Raw genomic sequence first — 22,683 nt, forward strand, 5'->3', positions numbered from 1 at the left:
GACAATAACTCGTCTGGCCCTTATGTAAGCAGTTATTCGGTTTGGCATTCATTGATAGGGTTGATAGAGTTGCTAGATAGCCTCCTGAGGGATATTGTCTGAAATTGTGTCCAACTGGCGTGTTAGATTGTCAAAATCCCGAGCTGGTTGTAGGGCCCCGGTCACAACTCTCCAAACGTTCTCAATTGGGGAGAGACCAGGCGACCTTGGCACGCACGAAGGCAAACAGTATAAGCTTTCCCCGTGTGCGGGTGGGCATTATCTTACTAGAGTGAAAGCCAGGAATGGTTTGTCGAGAAGTGTAACAAAACGTTGTACATAATATCGTCGACGAGTCGCTGTGCTGTAGGGTACCGCAGATGACAACCAAAGGGTTTTGCTATGAAAAGAAATGTCACTCCCAACCATAATGTCTGGTTTTGAGGCCATATGGTGTTCGACAGTCAGGTTGGTATTCGATTGCTGTCCGGCGGGTCTCCAGACATCTCTTCGGTATGGAATCCCATAGACTTGAGTAGAATTCTCTTCCGTGATGGTTCCCGCCGTGCACCGATCCCCGATGGCCAGCAACGACGTGTCTGGAGACGGTACAGACAGTGGTGGGATCCCATCCTGACTGACCTACCACCTGTGATGTATCAGTTTCATGAGCTAAGGTTGTAAAATACTGACACGAATTACTTACAGAAGACGATAAAAACTGATAGAAGCTTACATCGGACATTGTTGGTTCGGGTTCTGTAAAAACATTGGAACGCGCGAGGCAGTACTGGTCCTATGACGTAACTTAGAAGATAGGTTAAAGAAAGGCAAACCTAAGTTTATAGACTTTGTAAGTTTAGAGAAAGTCTTGACTTTATCGACTGCACTACCCGTTTCGATATTTTTAAAGTGATAGTATTAATACTCAGGGAGCAACAGATTACATACAACCTGTACAGAAACCAGACGAGGGACATGAATCAGTAGAAATAGTAGAGAAGGGGCGTGATACACGGTTGTAGCCTACCACCGAGGTTATACAATCTGTACATTGAGCAAACAGTAAAGGAATTCAAAGGAAAATTTGGAGAACGAATAAAGGTTGAGGGAGAAGAAATAATAATGTCGATGTTTGCCGATAACATTGTAATTATGTCACACACAGAAAAAGATGTAAAAAAAGAGCACTTGAACGTAATGGACAGTATTTTAAGCGAGGATATAACATGAACGCCAAGGAAAGCAAATAAAGTAATGGAATGTAGTCGCATCATATCGTTTTTGAAGGAGGAAAATTTGTTAACACTGAATATAATTTTAAACGTTATGAAGCTTTATCTGAAGGTATTTATCTTGGGTGTAGCTTAGTATGGACGTAAAACGTGGATAATAAATAGTTCTAACTTGGAGAGAGCAGATGCTTTTGATGTGTGATTTTATAGAGGAATACTGAAGATGGAAACGGTAGATTGCGTAATTAATGAAGAGTCACTGGATCAAATTCTGGAGAAAAGAAATGTATGGTACAAATTGACTCATATAAGGGTCTGTTGACATCACACGTTCTGTTGGCTACTGTAGTTATTCGGAAATAAAGAGGCTTGCACATGATTGAGTAGAGCGGTGAGCCGCATTTGACAGGTCTTCCGACTAAAGACCACAACAACAGAAAGATCTAAAAATATTTGTTGAGGAGGAGAATAGGTACGTATAGAGAACGCATGGAAGCACTATAGCGCGTATTCAGCTGATTGGTACATTTACTCAATGTAGGCCTCACATTAGACCTGTTGACGAGGTGAGATGATTAGCAAGTGGGCGACGGCTAACCATAGTGATGGTACGTTATTGGAAGTGAGGTGGCGTTACTTACTAATGGTAGAGCAGAAGTCGGAGATACAGAGTCGACTGTTGCCGTCCGTAATGATCCTTGTTTAGGTTTTGACGAGATCTGTTTGTGCTTGAGGATCCGTTGGATCATTTTTGAGCATGTTGTTTTAAATTGTGAGCAACCGCAGCCGAAGTTCCACATTTTGAATGAAATTATTTGCACTGGCTCTAAAATACATTTTAATAAAAGTCACTGCCTGTTTTGCGTCAGTTGAAGATGCATCCTTAGGTGACGGAGATTCTTTATAGTAAGTTACAAGAGTTCCGTTTCCTCTACGACTTGTTAAAAAGATTCTCTGTCGCCTGAGTATGAGTCTTCAAATGACGCGAAACTGGTCCTGATTTTTATTAAAAAGTATTTTACAGCCAACGTACATCATTTTTTTTAGAGTGAAAAGAAGGCAAATATCCTGACAGTATATGCAACAATGTAACGTTACGACGTCACTACGGGATCTTTTTATTTCAAATCTATTCGGGACATTTCAACACTTTTTGAATACACGATTCCGAAGTGACCCTGCGTCACAACACCTCGAAACTGGATTACTAGGACACCGATACATACCACAACGGTGTTCTTATTCCCTGCCACTTCGACGGGACGTGGAACTGAAATTGCGCTAATCTTATCGCTTGCTGTACAAGACACGCAAGGCAAGCCACGAAGGACTTGAGCAGTTATCAGTCAACGAAATACAGCCGTTTCGAGCGTCTAGATAACGAGCTGTCGCAGAGTCGGCTTGGACAGACTGGTTGCGGTTAGCGTGAAGTGGCGCGAGGTCGGCCACGACTTCAGAACTGCTCGGGCGGTCAGAGCGCCTGCGTTACGCGTCGCCTCACCCACCGGCGGTACATGGCGTCTTCCGTTCTTTCACATCGGATTTCGTCTAGTGCTTATATTCTTTGAATTACAATGGCGTTTCAGTTAACTTAGTTGTTGTACTGTTGACGGTCTATGAAACAGAAATATTTATAACCAAACAAGTCGTACTGTGTCTGTGGTCAGAACTGCATTAAAGAATGTAAATGTAGAGTGACTAGGGCCTCCCGTCGGGTGGACCGTTCGATTGGTGCAAGTGTTTCGATTTGACGCCACTTCGGAGACTTGCGCGTCGATGTGGAAGAAATGATGATGATTAGGACAAGATAACACCCAGTCGCTGAGCGGAGAAAATCTCCGACCCAACCGGAAATCGAACACGGGGGCCTTAGGATTGACATTCTGTCGCGCTGACCACTCAGCTACAGGGGGCGGACAGAATTGCATTAACTCCATGGTAATGAATCAAAGTGCAAGAGAATATTGGTAGAGGTCTCCGTGTCATGCACATAAAGCTGGACGCCACATGACGTTAGGTCAGCATGAGCTCAGCGCCAAATGGGACTGGCCCAGCGAGATGAGGCAGTTGAAGGAATCGGATAAAGACAGAAAGTGTCCACGAGTGAGCGGTTACGCTGCACTTTGGTGGTGTTCTTCATTATAAAATGGGCCGTGAACAACATATGCATGACTTCACACGGGGAGGAATCATTGGGAAACGGTAAGAAGGATTAAGAACAGCAAGTGTAGCCCAGGGGTCTAGCATTGTACGGGAAGTGTTCTGACCCACACCCACTGCTACTAAAGGAAGTGAGTTGGTGAACCATGGTCAACTACTACAGCAGGTGGCCGTTACATTGTACAGTAGACAAGAAAGGACCTACGTCAGACAGAAGATCCAATTTAAATCACATTTAGCGAGACCCCAAGACACAAAATCTCACGCTCCACAGTGGCACAGCGACTGCTTTGGTGTGGTCTCTTCTGCCGACGATCAGTACGTTGTGTTCCGTTGACAACTGTCACTGCGGCTCACATATGACTGTCGTCCACATCTTGCTAGACTACCCCCACTTTTAGCTCCTCTGCGTCGGACTTTTAACTTTCCCAGCACCCTACCTTCGGTGTTAGGCGACAATGCCTCAACAGCAGATTTTACATTTTACTCGCGAGGGGGGGGGGGGGGGGTTATCGTACCATCTAAGGGCAAACGGGCATGTAGCCTTCCCTCCGAGGCCGCCATCCTCCCTCCATTTCAACTCTGTCGCACTTTTATTACATCTGTTTGTCTTGGTGGTCACCTTTTCTCTACATGTGCTCGTCTCCCCTTGTCTTTTTGGGATGGACATTTTAAAGAGTGGCTGGCTGATCGTCTTTTATTATTGTGATCAGCCAGCCCAGACCATCTGCTCTATGGTTTTAATACCTTCTTCTACTTTTCCTTGTGGTGTACGTTTCCCCCGTTTTTTGTTCTTTCTTTTTAGGTGTCGTTCCCCATTCCTTTTTCCCCTTTTACTTTCTGGAAGGTGCTTTGGGTGTTTTTGTACCCTGAGTCTTGCTTGCGTCAGGAAAAAGGGACTGATAATCCTTTAGTTTGGTCCCTTTATACCCCAAACCAACCAACCAGCGGCACCGTTTCCGATGGAGCATAGGGACTGGACGAACGAATACTTAGCTCGCTTGCTCTTCTCGGATGAAAGAAGATTGAGTATGAGTAGCGATTCTTAACGTATACTCGTTTGGTGAGCGATGGGAACACACAATGCGACAAGGAACATTGTCGAACATAATCATTTTGGTGTTCCAGGTGTTATGGTATGGGGAGACATTATGTTTAGATGGGCTCACTGATTTCCACATCTCTGAACGCAGTACACTCACCAGTGTGGCAATGAACTACTCCTAAATGTATTTTCAGGCCTGCTTTCAGCCCTGAATTCATTTTTATGGCGCAGGCGGAGGAACGCACGGAGTGAGAGGATGTTCGGAGATGAACTGGCATGTTTATCAAATGGTTCAAATGGCTCTGAGCACTATGGGACTTAACATCTATGGTCATCAGTCCCCTAGAACTTAGAACTACTTAAACCTAACTAACCTAAGGACATCACACAACACCCAGCCATCACGAGGCAGAGAAAATCCCTGACCCCGCCGGGAATCGAACCCGGGAACCCGGGCGTGGGAAGCGAGAACGCTACCGCACGAGCATGTTTATCCGTCCGTGTTGATCACACATAGTTTTACGAACCGTGTCCCACTTTTATAATGTCGAGGGCACCATATGTCCAAGGGACTATCACAAATCGCGCAGACTTCCGTGTTATTCTTGTCTTTGAATAAAAGTGTCGTTCCTGTTCGTCCCAATGCGTATTTCTTTCAGTTACTTTCTGTACTACACTATAGTAGTTCTTTGTATGTATTTTCGAAGTTTCATCGAGCTATGTTACTTGGCGGTGACATACCATGTGAAACTTACTGTCGTTCTGAAGTTTGGCACACCAGTGTACAACTCTACAACCTCAAGATTTCCAACGAACGAAATCGATCGTAATGCAATAAATGTGTAACGCCACAACTGAGGTGATTTTTATCGAAGGTTGACATCAGTGTCAGCTATGGACCTCAAAATGATCAAGATTATTTTTTACCTGGTAAGTGTCCTACACACCTTTCAATTATTTAGCGTAGGACACAATAATATACTGCAGCCGGAGAATATGCGGCACCAGCGTGGGAGGCGCCTTCCAACTCCAAACGAGTTTACATGCCTATGAATGAGACTGTGGTAATTGTCACCCGATGTCTGAGGCCATAGGACCACCAGGTATCAGACGCAGAGTAGAGAGCGGAATTGAGAGAAAAGTAACAGCAAACTGATCCAGGCTCTTAAACTATAACAATCAAACAGTTGCACTCATCTGAAGTCTAAGAAATTTTTTCCAACGGACAGTATCACTAGAACAAAGTCCTGGGACTCGCTGTATATCTTCACCTCCATGATAGACTGTAGGACCTAGTTTTGTGGATCACTTCTGATATTCTTCTTTTAGACGACTCTGACCTATACTCTCTTAAATTCCATTATGCTTACGCCCTCTATAGCAGGAGCGTACGCTCTGATATTTTACAAGTGGAAAATTAATACACGATAATACTACCTCACCGATTTAGTTCACCAAGATATTTCTTTCACAGTATTCATCACCAGGGGTGTCACTGCATGGGAGGGACATGAGAGAAGTGTCTCTCTACCAATATTTTTGGAAAACGACTTCAGGTTTTTTAAGTCTTAACTGAAAAAAATGACACCTCTGTAGGGATACATCCGAACTTAACTAACTACAGAAACTAAAGGCTCTTGCGCAATAATAATTAATAGTTTTCAGGAAATACTAACGAGCCAGTAAATCAAATACACTTTAGTTATTCACTAGAAACGACAATATTCCAAGTTTTAATGAACTGTGTTGCTGCCCTTGAGGAGGCGGAGGAATCGTGCCATCGACAGTTGAAGTTGGTCGTGCCAGCTCGTCTGTCGATGCGCTCCGCTGTGTGCCTTGGCTGAAGTGTTAGCCAGTCTTGAAACTATCGTTTGAGTTAATGAAGCCCTAACAGCCCAGTTCTGATGTGAGGTCTTTTCAGGGACACGGTGTGTTGTGTAGCCATTGGAACTGTGCACATGGGCCGGCAGGTATAACAGCCGTCTGCCGTGGCGTTCACGGTCCAAAGTAAATTAATTTTGAATGAACAGAGACGTCTGCTAAATACTGTCTCCATGGTTGTCGAGCACTCACAGTAGATGGACAACTGGCTCATGGAATCTATTTGTGGTAGGCTACAGCGCGCAATTTGAAAAGGGTGATCATCGACCACTTACATGTATATGATCTCTTGCTTGCGTCGTGAGATAACGGTTTGAAACTGGTGCTCTCTCTTAACGTCGTGTTTCGCTTCAGTTGTAATGGGCTGTTAGGAAACTACTTCCGTGTAATGTTATGGCACCTTGTTGAGCTGTTTGTAGAGCGTTACTGGTTTTGAAAAAAAACTTATCGTTCCTTTTGAAATAATAAGATGGCAGTGGCAAGCAGCGTACAGCTTTATTTGTCTCTTATTTATTTAAATGTGTTCTGGCCCATATAATTCACAAGTCTGCTTACTTGTAATTTGCTTGTAAATATTGCGGCTAACAGTTATTGTATCTATTTCAAATCCTAAATCCGAGTCGGTAATTTAAATTTCTGTACTCCCCCTCTTGGTATAAAGTTTCACTTGTTTTATAGATACTTTTTTTAGCTCGTGCGGACCTCTGCGCTTTTGAACAGTATATGTTTTTTATCACGTTTAAGGGAAATTAACTATTTATGCATTTGCTGCTTGAAAGTCACAATAGCCGCGAGCACGGCTGGGTTTTCTTTTAGAAAGTGGTTCATATTAATTCAGTGATTTTCTGAAATGTTTCATGTGTGGTAGTTGCTTTATTTTGTGTGTGTTTTAGAAATTCCTACCCATACAGATGTAAGCTGTTGTGTAAAGTTGATCTTAAGCGACCGGTGTTGGCGTTCAGTGAGGTGTCTATAGCTGGTTGCTTCCCCAACTAGAATGATTTGTTGAATGCGGTGTTGTAATTATTTGATTTTATAAATTCCCATTTCTAATTAATTTTATCAATTTTTAATGCAATAAATTTTTTAAATTCAAATTTCGTTTTCTCTGGGAGATCTGTTTAAGTACCTTACACTAAGGCGACTGTGCGTTTATTTCTGTGGTCCTTTTCTAATTAAATCTGTGTTTGTATTTATCATTTCAATTTTGCTTTAAGTAATTTTATTGTGTTTGTGATTAATTATAGTAAGTAAGCAATTTGAATAGAGTAACGTAATCAAAGCATAACGTAGGGTGGTTCCAAATCTTCAACTAAATCGACCGCAGCTGAATTTGTAATTATCAACGCCGTGGGAATGCAGCGGCAATGAGAACACTGCATTAGGAGTGTGTGTACCCGCAAGGTAACAAGACAGCAACGACTGTTCCACAGAATTCGCAATCGAAAATCGCTCTACAGGGCTTACTTATTTCGACATGTAATTTCGGTTTACAGGTGACAGTCTTAACAGTGTGTTTGCCGTTTGTGGGTGGCGTGTTCATCTACTGAAGTGGTGTGTAATCTTGTCACGGGCGTAGTATGGACCGCCGGAAACTTGTATTCGTTTGTTAGTAGCAGTTCGAGGTGTTTCCCACGCTATTTATCGTGCTTTCAGCCTCTGAACAACTGACTAAGACCGCACGATGCTTGGCACCTTTGTCAGCAACTCAGCATCACAGACTATTTCACGCGGGTTACAGATTTATTGTAGCCGCAGGAACCCGTATCTAAGACCAACATATCACTGAAAATGTGTAACACATACGTCCGATATTGATGATGCCTATTACGCAACTTCTATGTTTCCTTCGAATGGTGTGATGTCTGTGTCGTGAAAATTATGTTCTTTCTATTGACATGATAGAAATAATTGTTCTTAATTTTGTGAAGTTATGTAACTGAAATTAATTTCTGAATTTATTTATTAAACCTATGTTATTTCATAATACAAATGTCTTCATATATTACGTGTATGACTGGTTAATGCTTAGGAATGCAGAATTGTATGAGATGTAAAAGTTGGAAGGAAATCCCCGCTCAACGAAAAGGGTTAGGCAGGGGTTGCAAAAGGTGGCTTGGAGCTATGTAGCTCAAGAAGTCTTTGCCAGAGGAACGTCGGCAGCCAGCATCAAACAAGCTATTATCCAGAGTACGTAACGAGACAAAAACGGTAGCAAGAGTGGATTAATTATGCCTCGGATGTGGATTCGTATTGGATACCAGCTCATAGAGTTTACTGATTTGCTCTGAATCCTGAAATCCCGACGCCAAGAAGATGTTTTATAGATCATTTTGCATCAAGAGCAATGATGATGTATGTCGACTTTCTTCTCTTACCACAAAAGATTACCAAGGCTGCCATCTTCAGGATAAGTGAAGTTTAGTATTGTACGTTTTTGCATGTAGCAGTAATTTGTAGAACTGTTAATAAATAAATGAGCCTATTTTGAACTTTATGTCGAGAACACTGATTTGCGGTATCTTCACTCAGTTACGTGGCTATGTTGCAAATCGCAGAGTTGGAAAAATCCTAGTGTTTCCGATTTACAATGAGTTAAGGAATCATTACTCTTCCAAATAATAAGTTTTCGTGAAGCAATAACTTTCTCAAGTTGTTAGTTAACCTTTTGTAGGAAATGCTCCTCGTGAACATTAACTGTCGAGCGGGCGCACCGTTTTCATAACGCGAGTGGGAGTTCGGTGTACTTTGTACAGTTGTATTTTTGCAACCCCTGCCTAACCCTTTTCGTTGAGCGGGGATTTCCTTCCAACTTTTACATCTCATACAATTCTACATTCCTAAGCATTAACCAGTCATGTAGTTGTCTGTATGTTGCCAAGGGAAAAACGTATGAGCAAAATCACAGATTAACTTTAGCTAAACTATGCAACGATAAAATAAACTTATGTTATATGAGTATTGTTGTCAGATGTTTTTTACCCTGTAAGAGACAAACGTTCAGATGTGAAAAATTCCATTTTTTTTACCCGGGACAAATGAGAAACAAAAATTTTGTTGCTTTATTTGCCTGTATTACATTTTAATGAAAAATGTGTAAGTTTTAGCATACTTTTATTTCAATTTACATATTTAAAAATCAGTTATGTTATAATCATAGTTGAAAATGATCATTAATTCAGTATTTATCAAATTCTGGGTACATTTATTTCGTAGATCAGAAAGTGGTACAATAGGAGTAGTAGTCGTCATGAACAGGAAGGTAAGGCAATATTTCCGTCAGACACGAAACCAATCTAAGAGCGATAGTTATAGTTGAGCTATACATGTCGACGTACAAACCAGACGATAACGAGATATAGTATACCATGGAACTGAAATGCTAACTCAGTCAGGGGGATTGGAATGCAGTAAAAGCGTACGGAAAAGAAAACAGAGTTATTGGGAATACCGATTCGACAACAGGAACGAGACCGAAGAAAATATTAAGCTTTGAAATAAATTTCAGCTACTAGCAACAAATGCGGCGAAACGTAAGAGTAGTAAAAGTACTGGAAGGAAGGCTATGAGAACAGTGAAAGGATCATCTAGATTCCGAGTTCAGAAACTGCTTCGTAAGGTACACTCGATAACAGATATAATCTCAGATCTTAGTTTAATAATGATGAAGACTAGGCTGACGCTTAAAGAGAATCGTCACGAAGAATTAGTGTGTAACGAAGTGGTGTATCAAAGCACTAAACAATACTTATATGATTTTGAAGTCTCCTGAGTACGTACATCATAAGACAGTGAATACCACAACGGTTAGTTCAATTAAGGAGAAGTCTTAAAAAGACTTCTTATGAAAATTCAACAGACAAATACCCTTATGTCAAATTTAAGAACAGAAAAATTGCACAGGCCAACGAAAAATTTTTAAAAAAACTTTTTTACTTTGATAGCTGATCTTTATAGATTTTTATGAGCTGAATCCAAAACTAGCCTTAGGTTTCCTGTATCACCCATAGTTTTCGAGCAATATGCTTTTTATTCTGTAGTATAAAAATCCTATGTTGTACGATAAACGGGGAAAACGGAATCGACCTTTTTGCCAGCAAATGTTTTTCAGCAGTGCTACCAACGTCATCTAAATTCATTACACCTCCTTTTTCAATTATTTTAACTATATAAAAGCTGTTAAATTCCTTAAAAAGATCGCTTAATTAAAAAAATTAAGCTGTAAAATTTGAAGAAATGGCCAGTGCTACAATATTTTAAGTACCATATTTGGATTTCCCACCATAAAAAACCTAAGAGTAAGGTATTTTAAGTAAAGAAGTTTTTCCATCGTTGGCCTGTGTTGTCGGTAACAGATCAAATACCACAGCTATGTAATGAAATTTTTATACCACTACATCATTGTAGGTGGGGGTTCCTCTTTTCATTACAGCTGTGCTGTGCCTAGACATTTGTTCAGAATACTGTCAGCTGCACTGCTTTCTTAGTCCGAAACTGTGTCGAAGAGACGGCGGTGTGCCAATTACTGTAGCGACAAAACCGTCTGCAGTGAGAGTGGAACGCACGGTGGACTTGTAACGGTCGGTGTTGGGGAAAGAGCCGCAAGAGAAACGATTCATTCAGTCGGAACACCTGCCTGCTCGTCAGAGAGCCTTGAGTCTCCGACTTTTCCATGTTCAGTTGTGATAATTGTCGGTGGAGTCTGTCTTTGAATGTTTGCAGTTATGAATTTTATGATTTAGACGTGGTGAGTTTACTGTGCGGTCTGCGCTATATGTACTGTGTGTTTTAAGGGTATAAAGACACTGAAGAGCCAAAGAAACTGGTACACCTACCCAATGTCGTGTAGGCCCACGGCGAACACGCATAAGTGCCGCAATGCGACACGGCATGGACACAACCAATTTCTGAAGTAGTGCTGGATGTAAATGACATCATTAATTCTGCAGGGCTGACTATAAATCCTTACGAGTACGAGGGGCCGGCAGGGGTGACCGAGCGGTTCTAGGCGCTACAGTCTGGAACCTCGCGACCGCTGCGGTCGCAGGTTCTAATCCTGCCTCAGGAGTGGATGTGGTGATGTCCTTAGGTTAGTTAGGTTTAAGTAGTTCTAAGTTCTAGGGGACTTATGACCGCAGATGTTAAGTCCCATAGTGCTCAGAGACATTTTTGAATACGAGGGGACGGCCACTTCTGAACAGCACGTTGCAAGGTATCCCAGATATGCTGAACAATGTTCATGTCAGGGGAGTTTGCTGGCCAGCGTAAGTGTTTAAACTCAGAAGAGTGTACCTGGAGCCACTCTGTAGCAATTCTGGACGTGTGGAGAGTCGGATTGCACTCCTGGAATTGCCCAAGTCATCTGGAATGCACAATGGACATGAATTGATGCAGGTGATCAGACAGGATGCTTACGTACGTCTTACCTGTCAGAGTCGTACCTAGACGTATCAGGGGTCCCATATCACTCCAACTGCATTATCTCCACACAGTTTCAGAGCCATCTTGAACACTCCCCTGCTAACATGCAGGGTCCATGGATTCATGAGGTTGTCTATATCCGTACAAGTCCATACGTTCGGTAGAATTTGAAACGAGGCTCATCCGACAAGGCAACATGTTTCCAGTCATCAACAGTCCAATGACGGTGTTGACGGGCCCAGGCAAGGCGTAAAGCTTTTGTGTCGTGCAGACATAAAGGGTACATGAGTAGTCCTTCGGCTACGAAATCCCATATCGATGATGTTTCGTTGAATGGTTCCACACTGACACTTATTGATGTTCCGGGATTGAAATCTGCAGCAATTTGCGGAAGGGTTGCACTTCTGTCACGTTGAACGATTCTCTTCAGTCGTCGTTGGTCCCGTTCTTGCAGATTTTTTTCCGGCAGTAGCGATGTCGGAGATTTGATATTTTACAAGATTCGTGATATTCACAGTACACTCGTGAAATGGTCGTACGGGAAATTCGTACTTCATCGCTACGTCGAAGATGCTGTGTCCCTCGCTATATGTGGAGTTTTAAAAACTGTAGACGATCAACACATTAAAAAACTAATGACGAATAAAATAAAATATTCACTACGTAAGGCAGAAGAAAATGGAGCTATCATCGCGAAATTGTTCTGGATAATAGGAAGAGAAAGAAAAATTAAAGCGTAACATGGGCTACAGAACAGAAATGAAGGAGAAGCCACCTAGAAAAAAATTTACATTGCGCCCGTTTTAATCATTGCTTGAAATTGTTTCATGAAGTACAAAAAAGTTTCTATCTACAAAAGGTACTTGCAGACACTACGCATATTAATTGTAAAGACAGATTTCAAAACTTTGCTCTTATACTACGTAGCAGTTTCGGGAAATGTAATGAAAACCGGACCATTCTTCATTTGTTACGGAAAGCATATAAAAAACTGAAGAAATTGCAGAGAGGTATGAGATAAGGAACCAGGACATGGGTATATTGGAACAAACAGAGGTCGTTCATTATTTCCGAAAGAATATTAGAGAATGAGTGGTTGAGATTGCAGAAACTAAAGCAAAACTTTGAGAGATGCGTGAAGACGACAGAGGAACAACAAGGGAAAATTACAACGCTCCCTATAAATCTTTCGATAACATCTGAGATACTAATTTCATTGATGCTAGAAAAAAATAAACATAAAGGAGGCAAAAGGGAATGGAGACGAATAAAAAATGAGATTGACAGAATGATCAAAACCACAACGTCAGGGATGGCAAGAGGATAAACCAAAAGCTGCTGAAGCATACATGCAAGCAAAACAGCGCACACACACAAAGAAACGGATAAAACTGAGCCAGCTGTAGGAATAGATAAATCCTTATGAGAGATGAGCAACGAAGGAAACGAAAGGTGAAAGGAATGTACATAACGGCTGTATAGGGAAAAGAAACTTCAAGGCTATGTCATAGAAAGGGAAGAACAATTGGATGGAGATGGAATGGGGCTGTGGTACTGCAAAAAAATTTAACGGAATACAGAACAACCTACGATGGAACCTGGCACCTGGGATATACCTCATTCCGTAAGAATTAGTAAGTTCCGTAGAACAACCAAGAAAAGATATGAGTTTAACATCTCATCGACAGCGAGGTCATAAAAAACTGAGCACAAGCTCGGATTACGAAAGGAAAGGGACGGGGCGGAAAACAGTCGTTCCATTTTCAAAGCAACCATCAGTAATAAATAATATTAAATTTAGCTGGAGAGATTTAGGGAAATCACGGAAAACCTAAATAAATATATCCCGATGGGAATTTGAACTGTCGTGCTTCCTAACGCGAGTGCATTGTGCTAACGAATGCGCCGTCTCGCTTGGTTTGGGAGAACCAACAGTGACACCGCTTTTTCACTGGTGCCTTACGAGACAAGCAGATATTCTTTTTCTACGACTGGTTTGATGCGGTCCACTAAGAATTTCTCTTCCGTTCCAACCTCTTCATCTCAGAGTAGCACTTTTAACGTACGTACACAATTACTTGGCGGATGTATTCCAATGTCTTACTCTACTGTTTTTGCCCTCTACAGTTCCCCCTAGTACCATAGAAGCCATTCCTTGATGTCTTAACTGATGTCCTGTTATCCTGTCCCTTCTCCTTAGGTTCCCTACACTTTCTACTTCTTTCATTCCCCAGCGACTCGTATTTCTGAATTTCCGTGAACATTTTTGTACTTCCTACTTTCATCGATCAACTGAAGTATTTCTTCCGTTTCCCATGGTTTCTTCGCAGTTGCCTTCTTTGTACCTACATTTTTCGTTCCAACCTCTATGATTGTCCTATTTAGAAATGTCTACTCCCTCAAACTGTACTTCGTAAGGAGCTATTCCTTACTGCAGTGCCTATAGACACAGAGAACTTCCAGCGCACCTCGTCATGCCTTAGCACTTCTGTATCCCACTTCTTTGCGTGTTGGTTCTTCCTGACTAATATCTTAACCGCAGCCTAATCTTCACCACTGCTATAATGTGATCTGAGTCTATATCTGCTCCTGGATACGCTTTGCAATCCGATATCTGATTTCGGAATCTGTCTGACCATGTTATAGTGTAACTGAAATCTTCCCATGTCACCCCACCCTTACCAAGCATTCCTCTTACTCTTGTGATTCTTTAACAGAGTATTGGCTATAACTAGCTGCAATTTACTACAGAACTCAATTAGTCTTTCTCCTCTCTCGTTCCTTGTTCCAAGCCCATACTCTCCTGTAACAGTTCCTTATACTCCTTCCGCTACAAGGGCAGTCCATTCCCCCATGGCTATTAGATTTTCATGTCCATTTACGTGTTGTATTAACATTTCAATATCCTCATATATTTCCCCGTCTCTTCATCTTCAGCCTACGACCTCGGCATGTATCTTGAGCTATCGTTGTCGGTGTTAGTTTGCTGTCGATTCTGATAAGAACAAGCCTATCACTGAACTGTTTACGGTAACACACTCTCTGCTCTATCTTCCTACTCACAACGAACACTACTCCCGTTACACCATTTTCTGCTGCTGTTGTCTTCTTTCCATTTCACTTCACTGATGTCTACTATATCTAGATTTAGCTTTTGCATTTCCGTTTACAGATTTTCTAGCTTTCCTACCACGTTCATGCTTCTGATATTCTACGCCCCGGCTCGTAAAATATTATCCTTTAGTTGGATATTCAATCTTTGGCAGTCCTGTCCCGAAGATCTGAATGGGAATCATTCCGGAATCTTTTGCCAATGGAGAGATCATAATGACACTTCTTCAGTTACAGGCCACATATCCTGTGGAAATACGTAAAGTGTCTTTAATGTAGTGGTTTCCATTGCCTTCTGCAGCCTCAGTCCGTTGATCAGTCCGCCCTTAGGAGCAGTTTCCCACATCAGGCACAAGAGAGTGCCCTAAACCTCCGTCCGCTCCTCCGCCATCTTTGGCAGGGCCGTTGGCAGAATGAGGGTGACTTCTTTACTTAATGAAAGTTTTGTTTGTTTGCAGATACATGCTTGCTTTCCTGTCACACATTGAAGTCTGACCCCCCAGTAACATAGCATGTCACTAACGAGATGGGATCAGCATGAAATGGAACAAACGTAGGTCGCTGAGTGTTTCAAAGACAAGCTGGGTGACGTGAGTATTTCAGTGTGTGCCAGAAATGCAGACATGTAACTACAGTGAAAAAAAATATTAATAACTGCTTAATTTTATTTTTCTTTGAAGAGGTTATTGGATGCCTGTGTATACCCCTCGTATAATAGCACTACCTGTTCCAGCATTCGATAAATGAATAAATAAATCAGCAAATAAATATTTCGCCAATGAATAATTTGTACTTACCTTTTTCTCTGATGTTGTACGAGATGTCTCTCTTCGATCTGGCTTGGCAAGCGATCTTTGGATGCATGACACTCTCATCTACAAACAAATGAAAGATTGTGGTCAGATATAATTAAAATTAGTACTGCAATATTGTCAGACTGCTTTCCGTTGATGTACGAAAATCCAGTAATATGTATTTAATCAATCTAGTAATTTATGTATAATTCCTCTACCTATTTATTAGCACACCTTTCGAGGGCTATACCATTATAACCTTATATTGAAGAAACTGGGTATGCCTGTTAGTCCTCCATACTTATTTTGACGTTCGACATACCTGTGTAGTACTAGGTTGTTGCGATTGAAGTGCAATTAATCACGAAGGTCCACTGCAGGGTGTAATTATTGTATGGCAGCGAAACTTCGTAGATATGCTAATGCGTTAACGCGGAGCCGATTTACGCTGGCCGCCAGGTCCTAATCTGGAGCTGTACAGCACCTCGGTGACATCTCGGGTGTTCATACTGATCTAATTGTGTAAGTGGGAGTAAATAGTAAAATCAACATTGTGCCTTTCTCACTTGTTTGATGTTTTCTGCTCACATCCCGTTTCTAACCTGATACATAAGGAAACATTTCTATACGTCTTTCTTGCTTTCACACCGCCAGATTGGCACCTGATGGACAAAACTAGAACTTATTTGTTTCCATGGTAAATCGTTTTCGCATTAACGCGTTAGAAAAACGACAAAGTTTCGCTGTCGTACGACAATTGCAGTCCACATTGGACCTCTGTGAGTAACTGCACTTTAATTATAACCACCTGGTATTATTACAGAAATTTGAAGCTCCTTGATGCAGTGGGTTTCCTAACCTACAGTTTGTCAGTAGAATTTAAGGTACGTTTTTTAATTAAAATGATCCAAAAAAGTGGGTCATACCTGGGGGTCTACTAATTACACTGATAAGAGGTCAAGTGATTTCAATAGCCATTGGTCTAGCAAATATTTATACCCCTATCGGAAGAACGAGCATACTTTAACTATTCTGCAGTTCAGGGTCAAAATGTAAACATTACTCTCTTCCTCCAGTCCAGGCAAATTGATTAAATGGACTAATTGTTGCGCATTACGTGTGATCTAGGGTGTCTTTTAGATGAACCAACTGCTCAGGAGCGGTCCATGAGAACAATGCGGGAACCACGATTTTTGGGTACGAAAAGGACCAATTGTGGTGCTGGCCGCTTCTATAATTTCGGTCCATGGCTGATCGTCGAAATACTAAGATGATATTGTCGTCGAGCTTCGTTACTTTTTTCGATATCATTATAGTTACTGTGATCCAGACTATCAGAATTACAGTATGATTAACTTTATCAACATCTACAACTAAGCTCTAGAAACCACTACGAATGGATGGCGGAAGGTATGTCCAGTGATTTTACCGCATCTTAGTTTTCTTTTCACATAAGAAGCGTGGGAGGAATACGTGCTGAATCGCGTCTGTGCGCGCTATAATTAACCTAATATTGCCAGGAGGTCTTTCGTCACGGAGTCCTTGGACAGAAAAAAAGGCGTGGGATTTTACTCGAATTTCACGTGGCATGTATACCGATGAGTTTTTATCCAATTTAACGGTGTCTTCAAGATCATGACGAGAGAGACACGTAGTGGAAATTTGTAAATAGTGTCTCACGGGATAATTTGTAGCCCTCTTCAAGTGCCTGCCGATTCAGTTTCCTCAACACGTTCAAAAAACGCTGCGGTCGTCAAATAAACGTGTGAACACTCGTGTTGCCCTTCTCTGTTTGCGTTTAGTGGGCTACCCGCTGTTGGTGCGGGTCCCACATGTCTTATCAAAATTGTGGCATGGCTGTTTGTAAACTTATACCATTTTCCAAGCATCAAACACTCGTGACAGTACACGGAAGCGATGCTTAAAAATAAGCAATCCATTTAAAATGGCGCTGACTTGCAGAAATCCTATAGATACGTGTAGCTGATGGGGCTCGATGTAGGAGCTCGGCCGGCACGTGCTCGCCTCTGAGTGTGCGCACAGACGGCAGGCGCCGTTACGGCTGGGCGCCCGTTATCTGCAGCCAATCACAACAGGTGGCTCAGACAGCGAGCTCCGCTAGCAGCGCCGCGTGTAGCGGCTGCATTCACAATATAGAGCGCTGCTAGCACTCTGTGTGTGTCGCCGCGGCGAAACACGGTCAAGGTTGTCGCAGGAAAGCGACCGTGCCAGGGCCGCCCCGTGGTCGGGTAGTGTAAATAGCCAATTCTCTACTCCCCATTCCTGCGCCTGTGAATAGGAAGCGCACTCGATGGACTAACTTTGTAGAAAAAAAAGACAGTCTCTGTTGCAATATTTACCGCTCGCGTTTCGCGCTGTTATCGCATCATCAGATTAATTGCAAAACATGATTTGTTAACCTATGTAAACCATTAAATGGCATAATAAGCTAATGGGGCGAGGATACAGACATACCATAAAAATGCATTAGTCAGAATTAAAAGACGTGCTAGCAGTTACCTCAGTCAATACTAAAACCACAAAAAAATACGGTTGTAGCGAAAAGCGCAATCATCAATTTGAAGATTAAAATCCTGAAACGAAACAAGAAAGAAAAAAGACCACGAAAGAACAAAAAACCAGAAAGCACACTGTCTTTTATTGGAAATATGGAATCGCAGGACTATAACTTTTAGTGGCCCTTCGAGACTTTCACGATTACCTTTACAATTTACAAAAATGGCGGTGAGCACTATGGGACTTAACTGCTGAGGTCATCAGTACCCTAGATCTTAGAACTACTTAAACCTAACTAGCCTAAGGACGTCACACACATCCATGCCCCGGGCAGGATTCGAACCTGCGACGGTAGCGGTCGCACGGTTCCAGGCTGTAGCTCCTAGAACCGCTCGGCCACCCCAGCCGGGTTTTTGAGTCATCAGTCGTATATGACTGGTTAGATACTGCCCGTCGCTTATTCGTCTCCAGTGCTATTCTTTTCATCTGAGATTATCACTTGCAACCTACCTCCCCAGTTATTTGCTAGATATATTCCGATCTCTGTCTTCCTCTAAGGTTTTTATCCTCTACAGCTCCCTCTAGTAACATGGACGTTAATGCCTGATGCAGACAACATAAAAGCAGGTCAAAGACAGCCATGAGTAATCACCTTCAACTGTGTTTAGTCCTCAATTTTTATATCACTACCGGTTTCATGGCACTAAATCCGCCTGATGATGTGGGTTTTAGAGCCACGAAACTGGTAATGATCAATAAACAAAAGACTACATACAGCTGAAGCGGTTTGTTAATCCCCAAGATGATTAATCCGTGATGTCTTAACAGATGTCCTATCGTCCCCTCCCTTTCTGCGGTCAGTGTTTCCCACATACTTCTTTTCTCGCCGATTCTGCGCAGAACCACCTTGTTCCTTACCTTACCGGTTCACATAATTTTCAACATTCATCTGTAGCACCACATCGTAAATGCTTCGATCTTCTTCGTTCCGGTTTTCTCACAGTCCATGTCTCACTGCAATGCAGTGCTGTGTTCCAAACGTACAGTCTCACAAATTTCTTCCTCAGATTAAAGTCTATTCTTAATACTCGCAGACTTCTGCCGGGCAGGAATGCCCTTCTGCCAATGTTGGTCCGCTAGGTATGTCTTCCTTGCTCCGCTCATCGTAGATTGTTTTGCTTTCTATGTAACAGAATTTCGTAACTTCGTGACCCAAATTCTGTTGTTATGTTTCTCGCTGTTCTCATTTCTGATGCTTCCCTTTTACTGCCCCTAAATATGCAAGGAAAAAATCAACACGCAAATCAATCCATGCGGGGTCCTGCTTCTCTTGTTGTATCATTATTGCCATTACTCCCTATGTAGGTGAGGGAGAAATGTACCATGGGTTGATGAGAAGTATGGAAATCGGGAGAGACGAATGCTTACACATGAATACAGATGTTAGTCAAAGCTGCAGGATACGCTGTTGTATCTGACTACGAACTGCACCTGTGCAATGTCCTCAGGGCATCGCAAATGTCACTCGCTGTCAGGACAGTCTCTGTCTAGTTGTGAGTGCATCACGTAGGTATTATGTGAATTCAGACCTGGGGAAACCGCTGGTGCTTCCGCAACCCAAGGAGCCGAATTGTTTCATGTTTGAAGAGGCATTGTATGGGAGATTTATACTGCATACGGGGATATCGGAAAAACATCATCCGCTATGGCACAACGCGGACGGAAGTGCGTGTCGAAGGGTCGTGACGGACGGTCACTGCAGGGAACTGAGACTAAAAGTAAGAAGACGACAGCCGGCCGTTGGGGCCGAGCCGTTCTAGGCGCTTCAGTCTTTAACCGCGAGATCGCTACGGTCGCAGGTTCGAATCCTGCTTCGGGCATCGATGTGTGTCATGTCCTTAGGTTAGTTAGGTTTAAGTAGTTCTAAGTTCTAGGGGACTGGTGAGCTCAGATGTTAAGTCTTATAGTGCTCAGAGCCATTTGAAGAAGACGACAGCTTCTAAAGTCACTCGCGAACTGAATATCACACTCACGAACCTTATCAGCACCAAAACAAACTCGAGGGAGCTCCCTAAGCTGGGAAGCTGGTATTCCAAAACCACTCATCAGTGCAAATACCTGTAAGAGAAAAACGTGTTGCCAAATCCACAAAACCTGGACCGCAGAACAGTTGAAGAAAGCCATTTGATCGGACGAGTCTTCTATCACATTGTTTCCAACTTCTGGCCGAGTTTACTTTCCACAAAGAAACGTGAGGAGAGTGGGCGGGGGGTTCGGTGATGATTTGGACACCCATATCGTGGTATTCCATAGGCCCCACATTTAGTCTGCAATACCGCATTTCTACCAACGATTATGAGGCAGTTTTGGTTGATCAGGTCCATCCCATAGTACAATGTTTGTTCGCCAATGGTGTTGGTGTGTTCCAAGACTATAGGGTCCCCGTTCACACGGCTCGCATCGGCCAGGTCTGGTTTTGTGAGCACGAGCATGAATTGTCCCATTTCCCTAGCTACCACAGTCACCAGATCTCGATATTGTTGAGCCCTTGTAGTCTGTTTTCCAGAAAAGTGTGCACGATCACTATCCACGTATATTATCGTTACCTGAATCTGCAATCGTTTTGCAAGAAGAATGATTTAAGATTCCAAAAATGGCTCTGAGCACTATGGGACTCAACTGCTGAGGTCATTAGTCCCCTAGAACTTAGAACTAGTTAAACCTAACTAACCTAAGGACATCACAAACATCCATCCCCGAGGCAGGATTCGAACCTGCGACCGTAGCGGCCTTGCGGTTCCAGACTGCAGCGCCTTTAACCGCACGGCCACTTTGGCCGGCATTTAAGATTCCCCTGAAAATCTTTCAGGACATGTATTTGTCCATATCGAGAGTACTGGTACCTGTTTTGAATGCCAACTATTACGGTTATGAGGCCCGGCAACTTATTTTATTTTTGTGCTTTCCATACTTTCGTCCGACCTGTGCATTTTGCCATTCAGGGGAGAAAGTAGGTGATTGTAATTTCGTGAAAAGATATGGCCGCAATGAAAGAAGGCAGTCTTATCGTTTGCCAATTCGCTTACCGTATCCGTGACACTCTTTCCACTATTTCACGATGGTAAGGGCACCATTACCCCAGAATAGGATCGAAGAGTGTAGTGTAGGCAGTCTCTGTAGTAGGTATATTTACCTCCTAACCATTCTATCAGCAAATTGCACTCACTGATCCGCCATCCCCTTGCCGCAAGAAACTGCTTTTACCAAAAAATATGTTATGAAACACTTACCTACGAGCAGACTGATTTAGATGTTCTCCGAAGTCGTTTAAGCAAACTAAATGACGGATCTATCATTTACTTAAGCTGAAGCCTATGTGCAGCTTGGCTAACTTATCCGCCTCTCTAATTTCGTTACACTATCTCCGAAAATCGCCACCAGCAATATGATGCTAGATAACATCTTTCTATTCTATAAACAGCTGAGGCAGAGTTCAGTGACAGCTGATTTTGCTGGATGTTTCACTCGCATCTACCGCTTTTGTATTTTTTCCAACAGACAACATGCCTCTTCCGTACGGCATGTACATGAAGGTGGTTTTAGTAGCCCTCGATTACCTTTCATGCAACGCATTCGACCTATTAAGTTCGCTGGAGTGATTGATATATATTGGAAACATTATTTTGGAGATATCCTTCCGATACTCACGGAAATGCCACTAGAGTATAGAAATTAAATGAGTCGTGTTTTTTAATTGGTGTCAGCTCACTCTGCAGGCTTTGAGTTTCGTTGCAACACACACGCTACCTGCTGTTCTGGTTATACGCTCGTTTTGAAACTTTCCTTCCTACAATACTCTATTCTGCCAAAATACATATCCTGCCCCCGAGTCGTTCGGTAGATGCTAGAAGAAGAAACTGTGTACCTAAGAGGATTCTAAGGATCGGTAGAAGCACTACCACCAACGCTATGGTCATCATCAGTTTTGATATCGGTAGCAAGCAGGCCATTAATTACATAGTTTCCAAGATACTGTTGGTCCACTCTGTGTGATTTTGCTGCCTGTGAAAAGCCCTTCGCAGCAGTCACAGTTTAGGTTTCTGTTTTGTCATAGGCATCTTTATCGGTTTCCTGATATTTAAGTACGGTTTTATAAGCGTTGCTGATCTTATGTGGCGGAAATATGAAGGGAAAGCTGCTCCAAAATGACTCCTTGTCACAAAAATGCGGAAATGCGGCACGTCAATGCAGAGAGCACATGACGTCTAGCAGGTGCTGGGAGTCAAAGGAGTGAAACGTGCGATGTAGGTCTGCCACAGCATCCGACGATATTTGCTGTACTGAGGCTACTCTGTTATGTGTGTGTGTGTGTGTGTGTGTGTGTGTGTGTGTGTGTGTGTGTGTGTGTGTGTGTGTTCGGATCACCATCAAGATTATAGAGGGGCATGCAAAGATGCAGAAATAAATACGTTATATACGGGATATTTTCTGGCATGCGCGGTCTGGTGGAGTTTTCTGGTCTGCTTACTAAGCTAGTAAG

At 42.5% G+C, this 22,683-nt stretch overlaps 1 protein-coding gene across 1 annotated transcript in view; it reads right to left on the reverse strand.

Annotated features, from left to right (window-relative positions):
* Nucleotides 1-22,683, reverse strand: part of LOC124605636 (membrane-bound alkaline phosphatase-like) — a 199,344-nt gene that overhangs the window by 110,456 nt on the left and 66,205 nt on the right. Inside the window, exon 2 of the mRNA XM_047137454.1 lies at nt 15,630-15,707. Within this exon, the coding sequence (XP_046993410.1) occupies nt 15,630-15,707 (78 nt within the window). The remainder of the gene's footprint in view (nt 1-15,629; nt 15,708-22,683) is intronic.

This window comes from Schistocerca americana, chromosome 3, assembly GCF_021461395.2.
Source record: "Schistocerca americana isolate TAMUIC-IGC-003095 chromosome 3, iqSchAmer2.1, whole genome shotgun sequence".
NCBI classification, from domain to species: Eukaryota; Metazoa; Arthropoda; class Insecta; order Orthoptera; family Acrididae; genus Schistocerca; species Schistocerca americana.